A 12,456-nucleotide genomic window follows, 5' to 3' on the forward strand; every position below is an offset into this window, starting at 1 on the left:
CACACACACACACACACACACACACACACACACACACACATACACATACACAAGCATAAACACGCACGCGCACACACACACACACACACACACGTACACACGCAATCTTTTCATGTTTATCAACCGCTACACTTATTATTATTCACATGGTGAGATTTACGTATCAAAAACTTTGAACAGTGAAATTATGATTGATGTATTAGACAATATATAGTGGACGCCTTGGTGATATGGAAATATTTATAGACTTAATTGATTGATTGTGCACAGAATATATCACAACATTTCACATTAACAGTTAAGTACCTAATTTTATTATTTCCATAACTGTGTGCCACAGCCCATATACAATTGATAAGGTTTATCAACCAACTCCTGTTCTATCTCATAAAATCATTTAATATCTACCATATATACATCTATTTCTAAATTTGCAATTTCAACTAGATGATCTTGATCTATTATGTAAAACTGATAACATACATATAGGACATATTTTAGCAAGTGCCTGTAAATGTAGAACATTTGATACGAAAGAAATGCATGTTGAAATACAGTTTCTATTACTTCAATCCTTCTTGGCTCTCCTTTTTGAAGACCCTAATCTTGTCTTAGGGCTGGATGGCTTATGACTCGCTCTCCCCTTTCCTGGACTTGTCACAGCAGATCTACTTACAGTAGTAGCTTCCTTGGTAGTAGGAGATTCCTGTCGCTCAGCAGGCAACTCATGATTATTACAACTTGACGTGACTACTTCATCTTGCTTGGCTGAAATAATAATGATATATAATAGGAGGCATATCAACAATACACATCACATGTAATAAGCATCGAATGAATAGATGATATCACTTCAACTTCATAAAATCTTTTCCCCTTATCCTCTGCTCAACTCTCCCTTTCCTTCTCCCCCTCATTCCCTTCTCGGTCTTTTTCTTGTTCTTCCCTCTTTCTCTATCTCTCCCTATCCCCCTTTCTCTCTCTTCTAGGTGCTGTAGCACTTCCATGTACGATGTTGCATTGAAGAATGTCCCTAGTCAATGCCTGATAAGTGTTGCATACCTGGTTTGGTGTCATTTTTGGTAGCAGGACTTTCCCGTTGCTGCATGTGCAGTTGTTGCATTGCATTGTTTAGCTGTTCCTGCAACCTAGTGACTGTTGATTCTGCCACCTGTGCTCTCTCCTCTGCACGCCTGTTTACACACAAATAGATAACCCTTTAGTCGGATGCAATCCGATATTATTGGTTTTGCTGCAGATTAAATATTTTAATAGTATGATCGTCATTTTATGTTAATGTTATCAAGAGCTAATAGTACCTATTATTAGGTATTATTAGCTCTTGATGTTATCCACAGGATGGTGCCCGATGAGTCTATGCCAGTCGGCTTTTTTGTCTTTTAATGCACAACACATTTATTGTCGATTGTAGGCCTGGATAACTGCAGTTCCTTGGGTCTACAATACATCACATATATAACATACGCACGCACGCACGCACGCACACATGCCTCTTGAAGAGAGAATAGATTTACATATCAGATACACATCATTCATGACATTACAACACAATTTATGGAAGAAAGCCTAGACGTAGTCAACAATCAATACATTGAACTTGGAAGAATAGTTAGATAAAAACTAGTAATTTTGTCTCAAGTTAAGTATCACATGTTTATGAAAAAGAACAACTTACGCAAGCTGCTGCTGTAAGGTGTTTAGAGCGAGCAGTGGCTCATACTCATCAATGTTCTCTGGGTTATTGCTAAGTTTCTGAGGGTAAGTGTTGTCATCCCTATTCAGATACTCTATGCTGGTTTCTTGGCTCACACCCATGTTCTCACTAACCTGGAAAAAACAACAAAGTAATATGGTTAGGAATAACTGAAAACCTATACAGCAACATCGTTTGACATTGTTACTCAGCTTTGATATATGATATACAATACTGCAAGAAGTAAATATCATGAACACAGGTAATCCCCACAGTCGAACGTTGCTGTGTATAGTAACGAACATAGTAAACATAAAAAGGTAGTAAGCCATACATCTAATCCGCTCAAATGTTGTTCGAGTATTTGTTGCTCGCTGGTCATATTATCCTGTATAATTAGCCGTTCCTCCTGCTCCTTGGATGTGTTCTTGTTCAGTAATTGTTGTTGTGAGTCTGGTACTCGAATTTCGGAAGCATTTTTTTCTTCTTTCTCTTCATGGAAATCTGTGTGTGAAATTTTCTCACATTATGTATATTTAACTGGCAGCAACAATTAATCGGCATCAAATGTTAACTCAGTGTCGCTAATATATTGTTTATCATTTATAGTTTTCTAAAATGAGAACGTACATCAGTCTGGTATTTATTATTTTCCTATCAGCATAGTCCATTGAAATTTATCAGTATAAATAGTGCAGTACATAGTGCATAATGACAATACTGATTGTAGATATAATGCATGCACGGCACGCACACATACTTATGAGACCTGTCCAGGCTGCTTTATATTATAGGTTAAGGTTAAAGGGTTCCAATTGTTGGCTGTATGATGAATTATATACTGATAGATATCAGGAATAGATAATAGGGTATTCCCTATTATCTACTCCTGATAGATATACTACAGACTTAAATCCTAGCTGACAGCAGTATGTGTCACATAACAGTACTAAATGTGTCTGCTCACCAGGCTCACTCATTGCGCTTGTGTCTTGATATTGTACTATTGACTCGTGTGGTTCTTGAGGTTGTGCTAAATTCGCTGGCGGCTCGTCATGATCCGTGATGCCAGTAAGTTCCGTGAGCAGAAGCCCAGCAGTGTGGATCCAATTTTCGGTCTCTGTCTGAATATGAAAAATTGCATATTGACATTCTAACTGGTTCTCATATTCATATTCTAACTCTACTTGGTAGTGTACAATAGGTTACTGAATTGCCTAGTTGTTATAGGTCAACGTTATGTTGATAACTTTGGTACGTTACTCGTGGACAGATTAGCAACACTGTGATCTTGGGAAGAGTTACAATAGCATGACTGCCCACATTTTCCCATTACCCTTGCTCAGTTTCGGACCTCACAGACAAATCTGACAGTCAACCACAAAACGTATTTTAGCATACTATGGGCACTCCTAAATAGGGTGATACTGAAAATTAGCTTATTTAGGAGACAGTCTTCATTCAGTGGTAAGCCTGATCGATTAGCTAGTGAGAATGTTTGTAACTTATAAGACTTGTTATGTCAGCAATCACATATACCTTTAATCTCGTGAGATCTTTCAGGTCAGATTCTGCATCATAATCGGTGAGACCATTCTTGTATTCTTTAATCATCTCCATTACCATACTAGTGCAGCACCTAAAGTATAGAAACAGACTTTTATATATTTGGCTAAAAGTACACAACTTGTTTACTATGAAAACAAATACTGTATTATTGTTATTATTATTATTATTAGTATGGGAGAATGGTCCACGGCAATAGCTTTTCAAATACCGAAGATTTCTAATATTTTACTCAGTGTGAATTAGACAGTGTATAACTCAATGTACTCGTTCGTACCTGATGTGAGAAAAACTACCCGTTTTTCTGTTAGTATTTGACGAGTATTGGATAGTAGTGCACAGTGTGATTCATCAAAAAATGTACCTAGTGACACAGCTACAGAACTCCTCGAGTTTATTGTAGAGATGCATGACACTGCTGTTTAGTTGTTCAGTGCTGGTGGTAGCCAACATGGCCATCTCGCATGCCTCGGCAGACGTTCCCTCCTTATTAGGTGCCAGCCTCAGAAGCAGCTGAACTAGCCAGCGTACCATGTCCGTGTGAAGTATAGACACCTGTCGACAGCTACATGATCAGTGACTGCCAACGAGGCAATTAACCAATCGTACTTACAGAAACGTTATATTAACGCACACCTAAATTTATCGCTAGTGAAAAACATGTGATTCCGACAAAAATGTAGGTCACTGGTGGGTGGTATCTTTAAGGACTTTGTGATTATCAAATTTCTCAGTCTACCACTGACTCAACATTTTCAGCCCATAACAATATATAGGGAATTCATACATCATCTAGAAGCCTGCCATCATCGCTGTCAATGGCGTTTGTTGAGGAAGTCAACCATTTTCGTGTTTCTTCTATTACACTCTTTAACTCCAGCCTGTAACCACCAATCACCAATTATTTGAGCTTCGTTCATCTATGGATAAAATGATCTTAGTCCCATATAATCTTGCAATGCTGAAAAGACTATTTGGGAAAAATGTCTTGCACTAAGGCGGATCTTCTTTAGAATCTAATGTTTTTCCAGTGCTATTTGGCAATACTCACTCCACTTGCTCCTCTCCATTCTTCTGGTCTTCATTAGCATTTACTTGTACATTTTTTGGTGTTTGTTGTAGGTCTATACAGGTGGCTAGCCACTCAGACATCAGCCCAAAAAACCTCAACCACTCTGACTCCGACAGTGTGTTAGCCCCGTTTGCAATGGCCATTAGTCTGCAATAAAATTTTGAAACATTTTCATATATAATAGGATGCATGACCAACACAACAGTGATCATTACCAGAATTTTATATGGCAATTACTAATAGATAGGCAGCTGATTGTAATGATATTGCCATATTATGCTAGATATGGCGAGGAAGGGGGAGACAATGTCAACCATGCTGAATAATTTTGGACTAATGGGACCTTACTGATTTTACACAGACCTGTTAACCCAGGTTTCCATTGAATTCAGCAAGTTAATTGTAGATGGCGCCACCCCATTTTCTCCAGAGACTTGCACCTTGTATTGTCTTAGTAGTAGTTCCACAGACTGCAAGATAAAATTCAATCGATTCTGTTATCCTTATTTTTTACTCTTGTATTCTGTGAGGTCACTGGGCTTAGCACCACCATTTCACAGAACAATGGTTATATAATTAAAACATTACACCAGACTAACAATATTTTATGTGGACTATCATTATTAATAGGAATCTACAATGTCCTGAGACTGATACAAATTAAGGGTATATCGATACTATCTAATTATACTTACTTCATTTACAGCTACCATGCGATTGGCATAAGGGTAACCACTTCCACTCTCAGATTGATGCCGGTCAAACACCTTCAGTGCATAGGTAGTCCAACAATCAACCTGCTCTCTGTGGAACAGTTAAAATGTGGGGTCACATGGGGTGGCGTTCTTTTGGGGAGATACGTCACTGCTATGCAGAGACAAACATATAATATGTATAATGCAGGATTAGCTGAGCATAACAGCATTACTAAGCTGGCTCTGTGCATACCTAATACTGGCCAGCAGCTCAAAGCATGCCAGCATGGCATCGCCTGAGAACTGTTCAGTGACTCCGTGAAGCTCAACCTCACATCTGTTCAACCTCTCACACATGTGTTCCACTGCCTCATGCTGTGGCACCACCAAGTGTCCGTCCTTTGTACTAAAATAAGAAGAAACGATATATGTTCATCGGACCAAGAATGAAACAGACTAAATCTGCCAAAGTACATGCAATTCTAACATATGATATTGAGATGATATCCATATCTATCAAACCTATATAAAACTGAATCCCTAAAACTAATTTAAATATATAAGCACTGGTGGAAATTTACTTTAGCAGAAACCCAACATGCTATGAAGGTGGGTAATCATGATAGGTAAACATGTATTTTTCTCATTACTGTTACGTGTTATCAAGGCCTGACACGCCTTGTCATGTTCGTGCACAGACAAATGCTTACTACTGTTTCTCTTTGAAGGTGGCAATTAAATCTGTGAGAACATTCTCAATAGTGACCATGCCCATCTTGAAGCAAATCTCCTGCTGAGCTATCTGGCTGCTGCATTTCTGAATTAGCTCCTTCCACACACCCATGTGCTCCTGCATCCTGTGTGATCCGAAATACAACACAGAAACACAAATTTAGTGACAGTCAAATATAACGGTTTTTATTTGCATAATCTACTAACATGAACACAACTTCAATAATCTCAAAATTTCTAATATCGGTGGAAAAACCATTTGACAATATAGGGGAATGTTTAAAGTAGCTTTTTGAGCTCGGGTTTACTAAATTAAACATATTAAATATAAAAATTGAGGCTAGTAAGTGTTGAATGTCTAACGATTATAAGCCTTGCACATTCCCTCGTATCTACTCACTCCTAAGAGACGATATGCAGATCAACAAAAGGTACATTTAACAGTGACCTTCAGTATATATTATAGTATGTGAATGTTTAACCATACCGACTAGACTAAACTAAAAGTGTGCAATGATATATAGTGCACGTGATAACTCACTTTCCTAGGTGTTCAGTGTCCTTTTCAGTGAGCAAGATGACGAAGTGTTTCGCGAGTTTCGCCCAGGAGAGCTGTGCGACGTGCAGTCGTTTCACTGTGTTCAGCCTGTGCTCATCCGCCACCTGCAAGCGACAAGCACGCCACCTGCTGGTTATAGTTTGTCTGAAACCAAGTGCAGTCTCAGGAAGAATATGCATGCGTGACTGATGTATACTATAGTAATATGCTACATAATTATAGGTAAGAGAAATGTGGTTAATGCTAACTCCATGACATACGTACACACGTACACATGCTGAAGTGAATGTATTAATCTAGTAAGTAGCTGTTTGGCTACACAGTGTATATTTATGGATGTATTGGTTTTAGCACATTACTGGGGCAGATGGATGGATCTCAAGAAAAATTTAGGTAGGAAGGCACACAGCTAGTCAGACAAATAACGTGTGTGATATAAAAAGAAGAAAAGAGAAACCACAAGCTTTACCTTCAGACTAAGCCAGTGAGCGGCTGATGACCAGAGGTTTCTCTCCTCTGTGAGTGTATCAACTTGGAATTGCAATCGTCTTCTCTGCATCTCATAGAGCTCATGGTACTCATCCAGCAAGCTTCAATCACACAAATACAACAGCAAACCATGTACTATAAACAGTTAGATTTACAAAGACGTCACACTAAAAGTTCATTACCACATTCATGTTATGGAATATATAGGGTTAAAGCTATGTTTTTCCAAAGATTAAATACAATAAGGCTGCTGCCGAGATCTATTTATCACAGACATTTACTTAATATAAGAGCCTTCTAAGAGAGAAATACCTGGAATTTTTCAGAGCATCTGCCAATGCTGATTTTAACTCATGTTGTGTCTTTTCACCTTCCCGAGTAGCCTGCCGGTCATGTTCCTTGACATTTGCTAGTTCACTGATGTACACAAGCAAAAAGGCAACATGATTGCACTACACCCCCACGAACTCACTATCATATGTTTGATCCTGTTATTTTGCTTATTAAGAGATGATATACAGGTAAAATGTATAAAACTTGTCTGTGAGACGCACACATGCCAGAACAACACTGAATGGAGCAAAATTGCAGTATGGAGCTAATTCTACTTCTACGACCTATCCAACAGAAGATCATGGAGAATGCAGATGTATATATTTTGACTATACGTAAAAACTTACTTTGTGAGAAGGAATATTGTGTTCTTAAATTTCGCTAGTTGTTCGCTGAGACGTCTATCCAGGGCTCTCTGTGCCAGTAGCTCCTCATGTAGACTGTAACATACAAAAACATGAAGCAACTGGAGCCAACACGATTGTCTCACAGCTATAGAAGCACTGGAGAATATAAGCAAGTGAAATAATTTGAAATAACTAGTGCTGCAGACTCAAAGTGACATGCAAGCTCCCATGACAGTACTGGGCCCCACTGCTGTGACCGGTACCCAGTGCAGTGCCTACTGCTACATGATGACATGGCACAGTGGTGAAACGGATTTACAAAAAAGACTGAATTGTACTCCCCCATTTCCTGTCCATGACCCTTAACCTTTGTACACCTGTTCCGAACAGACCCTGTCATTTTTATTGCCTTCCCCCGATATGATCAATGTGAACACAAAGATAAAGCCATTTAGATATGTGCCCCCTGCACATACATAGGAATGGATGCGATTGCCATTGTGCTATCTGCACCCGACAACGTAAGTCCATAACAGCTCAAAAGTATGAACAGATATTCTGCATTCATACAGTAAAGTAACTCATTTAGGTAACACATCACATCACAACACTCTTGTGCATTATTATACTTCATATCTTTAAATGAGTTAAAATGACACTAAATCAGACTATGCATCACAATGACCCTTATTTGGTATACACATGACACCTACAATTACTCATTTGCATTGCCCTAGGTCAATTGTTACATGTTTTCTTTTACTTATGTCCACTATTATAACAACATATAACATGATTATTACCTCATTACACGTCTGGGGACCCTGTCCATAAGCTGGCTGTAACTCTTACGTATATCTGCTAAAAGTTCTCCTCTCTCGATGCATTCTACACTGACCTGACATAAAAAACGATTGCACTGCATGTTCACCACATTATGAGCAACTGAGAGCGCTCTTGGGTCAGTAGTAAATTGAAAAAAACCGTAAATGTGCAAACCAATCATTTAAAGATTCGTATACTATACTTTCACAGAAACATCTATGCCTTGAAATCACTATTACCTGCCTTATAATTTCATGAAATATAACGTTGTAAATATCCTGCTCCTTCTTCAAAATGTTGATGAGACAGTGAATCTGAAAAGTAAGCCCTAAAATGTATCTATACAATTTTAACTAGTCTAGTATAATTAATTATTATTAACTAGTATATATACATATATATATATATAATAATATACATATATATATACTAACACTCATGACTATTTTAATTTTGACAACTTCAAAACACCAAAGAAACGTAACAACAAAAAGTGACATCTTTATAGTCTTCACTCAAATAAAGGCCCATATTGGACTTCATTTTTTTACTGAACATGATTGAAGAAAGTAAAGCTTTCTAATCAATGATGGACCTGAAATATTATGCCTATACCACCAGATAATGGATGAAAATAACATATATTTCTATTTATATGCTGTATATACTCAATATAAACATCTAATGCATAAACCAATAATTACAAAATACATTTCTAACTTCATTATACGTAAGCGCTGTTCATGCCTATAATATGTCTAGTTGTTCATATAGTCTGTTCATGTCTAGAAGATTAGGTAGAAAACAGGTCTGATGGGTTTTACACACCTGGGATGGTCCCTCAATTTCTTGATCCTGCTCACTCTGCTTTATTCCTGCATGTTCCAACATTTGCATCATCGTCCTCTTCAGCATGATCACTTCATGTCTACCTGTAGGTCGCCTGGCCAACAAAATTTCATCGCCTTACAGTCTGGTTACCAATTCTACTATCTGCACTCACAGCCATAGACGAGACAAGTGGGATTATTATAATGTATATATATATCACATAAATTCGCTATATTTGACAACCATCTGTTTTCCTTAATCAACTCATGGTACATGCATACCATCAAATCAGGTACTTATCATTGGAAAGCTTCCCCAATTGATTAAATGTGACTATAATATTCCCAAAACGACACTGTACAATTGAACAAATCAGAGCTTACATGGATGGGAAAACCACCTGGTGTAAACTATGTTCCTCACTCTTGGTTGTATATTTGCTAAAACAAAAAATAATGGAATTAATATAATATTATGTACGTGTGTAATAATTATAATGTAAACTCAATTTATGTATAACTAATATTATAGCTTAATTATAATGCAATTATTTTACCATATTCTGACATATCTAATTGTCATATTTATGAATAACTATCACTTTCCATGATTACAATACATATAACTGGGACAGTTACATAAAAGGTCATTCTTTTTATAGCCTGAACTATTAGCACAATCTACAAACCAGACCTAGTCAATTTCTTTGTTCTTGCCTGTTTAAAACACACATCTGTACACACACAAGTAGTCATATACACATGCACTCCAGTGCTTACCAATCCCTTAATTCCAAAGGCAACACTCCTCTAGACTTAACAATATGGTATTCACTCGGAATCAGTGTATCTGGTATCACACGGCTACCCTGTCGATAGACACATATAGATCACTCTTTCATTAAAAAATAAAATAACACAAACAGTGACCAGTTAAATTAAATAATTATAAGAAATGGAAATGTTTTAATCTAATAACTAACAAGGTGCAACTCCACATACGTACATCATCTTGCACGACAGCCAGAGCATCACCATCAGTTACAGCCTCCTTGTCATAAAGGAATGAAATATCCCTGTAACAGGCATAACCTGCACATGTAATCTGCTCATGATACAGCAAACCTATTGGTAGAGGTATAAGTGTATCCATGTTTTTGCCTGCATGCTATTGTTAAAAACGCCATTATAAGAAAGTTAATGCAAGGAATTATTAGAGGTAATTTATAACATGTAGATGAAAGTAAAATTTGATACTACCCTACTACTATATAACACATAAGGTGTATAAGAGGGCTAAACTGACACTATGTGTGCAATTGACCTAGATCCATCTGAGCAAAATATAACCATGCCTCCTTTTGTGTTGTTGTATTGCGTTTCTGAAATGCTCCCATTGCAGCAACGAAAGATTAGTGCTACTTGTCAATCTGTCCATGTGGACATAGTAATTAGTGAGGTCAGGATATTACAGAAAATATATTTGTTCCTAGTTCTATATTTTTGTTGACATACTTGCCTGCTCCACATGAACAGATAGTGCTGTCAATTAAATGCTTGAATTTGCATCGACGAGATGGGAAATTCCATACATTGTCCAGCTTCTTTAACGTCGCCTATTAAAAATGTTTTCACAACTATAAGTGATAAAAATACAAACGTAGTACTCTACAGTAGAATGTTTGTTGTAGACATAATTATTATGTAAGAATAAATGCAGAGGTTGAAAATTAAGATTCCTTGGATTGGTGAAACTACAATTATTGCAGTGCCACAAAATTTGATGCACAAGCATGATGGTACCTTCACACTACAAAGAATTTGAGTTGTACACATCAGAGGTTTGTGGTTCCAATGGGATTGTGTTAACCATAATAACTTATATAACTGCTATACGGTATTAATATCAGGAGTTCATGAATATAGAGTTGATCTTTACCAATATGTATAAAAATCTCTAATCATGTACTCCTGTTAATAGCATGCAACTGTATAACTGTCACATATTTACAATAAAAACATCTCTATCTTACACATTTGCCTAAATTTCCAGGACCAAGATCATTCTCGATGGTACGTTTGTGTGGTTTCTTGAGGGATAGAATGATACTAGCTGGTATGCAATCAGTTTCCGTTAGTTCAGGTGTACTTCTTTCTTCCATGTCGCTTGCTCTGCAGCTGTCATCATGTTTATTGTCGTCCATTTTATAACAATCTAAATAGAATAATGTAAGGTTAACATGAATTAATTAATAATTCACAGCTATAGCCTGCGAACCTACACATCAAAATTAACAAATAGTTGATTGAAGCTGGAGCTCTACGGTCATCTGTATATCGGTAGGCAGGTTACATACTAGCTAAATGATCAGCCTCCATGGGTGTTACATGAACATATGTATACTATAAATATGCAATGACAATATGGTGCACTGTTAGCAATGAGTAGCACAATTTAAGTAATACATGAGGTTGCTCATACTAGTACGCAGAGTAAGGTCATCTTTTAAGGTTGATGCGCTGTGTTACGATCTTTCTATTTCCTTAGTAATGTAAACCTACATTGCATCACCAAAATAATTCTTTAAACTTTTAGAGAACAGCAGGAGAGTATACACCAATTTTTAGGAATGACTTATCGAGTTATATCCAGATCTAAACCTTTAAATCTAAATAACACTAACAGCAATGTAAAGTACGTGTTATGGTAAACCGACCAGGCTCTCCGACTGTTACACGTCGTAGGACCGTACACCTCTCGCCAACGTAGTGTTAAGCGAGAAGGGATCGAACTTGTGGCTAGTGTGATGGCATGCAGCCATTGCTAAGAACTTTTAACACTATCAATTTATTACTCAAGGCAGGCATTAATTAATATACTGATTACTGTTACTTATATAGTATATAGTATCATTACTATTGTGACAGTGGGTGTGGATGTGAGTCTGTGTGAGTAAAAGTGGGTGACAGCACTTGCCATGGTGTCAAATCTGTCGAACTTTCTTAGGCTCCTACACGGCTACAGTACACTACAAGGGCGCAAAGTACAGAGAGTCAGAGTATAGGCCTACAGTCTGTCAGTCACACTGTCACTGTCAGTATCAGTGTCACTGACGCTCATAGGGTCTATGTCCCCCAGGGTACTGCCGGAACGTACCCTGGGTACGGTCCTGTATACCGGAACGTACCCTGATAACTATCTAGCTGATATGGTTAGGGTTAGGGTTAGGGTAGCTCTAGTACTATAGCCCGCGTTCGATTAACTGCGGCAGTTAATCGAACGCGGGCTATAGT

General features: G+C 37.5%; 1 protein-coding gene across 4 annotated transcripts; it reads right to left on the bottom strand.

The window, feature by feature from the left end:
* Positions 1-335: 335 nt before the first annotated feature.
* On the bottom strand, positions 336-11,333 carry LOC106804715 (axonemal dynein light chain domain-containing protein 1-like). 4 transcript variants are annotated; one of them, XM_014806004.1, is made up of 25 exons: positions 11,196-11,333; positions 10,678-10,778; positions 10,169-10,238; positions 9,943-10,031; positions 9,547-9,603; positions 9,161-9,275; positions 8,572-8,646; positions 8,311-8,405; positions 7,508-7,600; positions 7,140-7,244; positions 6,808-6,928; positions 6,321-6,442; positions 5,758-5,904; positions 5,301-5,453; positions 5,048-5,156; positions 4,716-4,822; positions 4,332-4,499; positions 4,068-4,161; positions 3,645-3,835; positions 3,254-3,353; positions 2,682-2,838; positions 2,049-2,218; positions 1,697-1,848; positions 1,063-1,193; positions 336-768 (listed from the first exon to the last, which is right to left on the bottom strand). In XM_014806004.1, exons 1-25 carry the CDS (start codon positions 11,322-11,324, stop codon positions 569-571), a joined length of 3,051 nt encoding a protein of 1,016 aa, XP_014661490.1. In that variant the 5' UTR covers positions 11,325-11,333; the 3' UTR covers positions 336-568. The 4 variants fall into 4 exon arrangements, with proteins under 4 accessions (XP_014661490.1, XP_014661492.1, XP_014661493.1 ...); XM_014806006.1 differs by lacking the exon at positions 11,196-11,333 and having other exon boundaries at positions 9,943-10,026; positions 10,678-10,730; XM_014806007.1 differs by lacking the exons at positions 9,943-10,031; positions 11,196-11,333 and having other exon boundaries at positions 10,678-10,730.
* Between the last annotated feature and the right edge of the window lie 1,123 nt (positions 11,334-12,456).

Source organism: Priapulus caudatus, unplaced genomic scaffold, assembly GCF_000485595.1.
Source record: "Priapulus caudatus unplaced genomic scaffold, Priapulus_caudatus-5.0.1 Scaffold84, whole genome shotgun sequence".
NCBI classification, from domain to species: domain Eukaryota; kingdom Metazoa; phylum Priapulida; class Priapulimorpha; order Priapulimorphida; family Priapulidae; genus Priapulus; species Priapulus caudatus.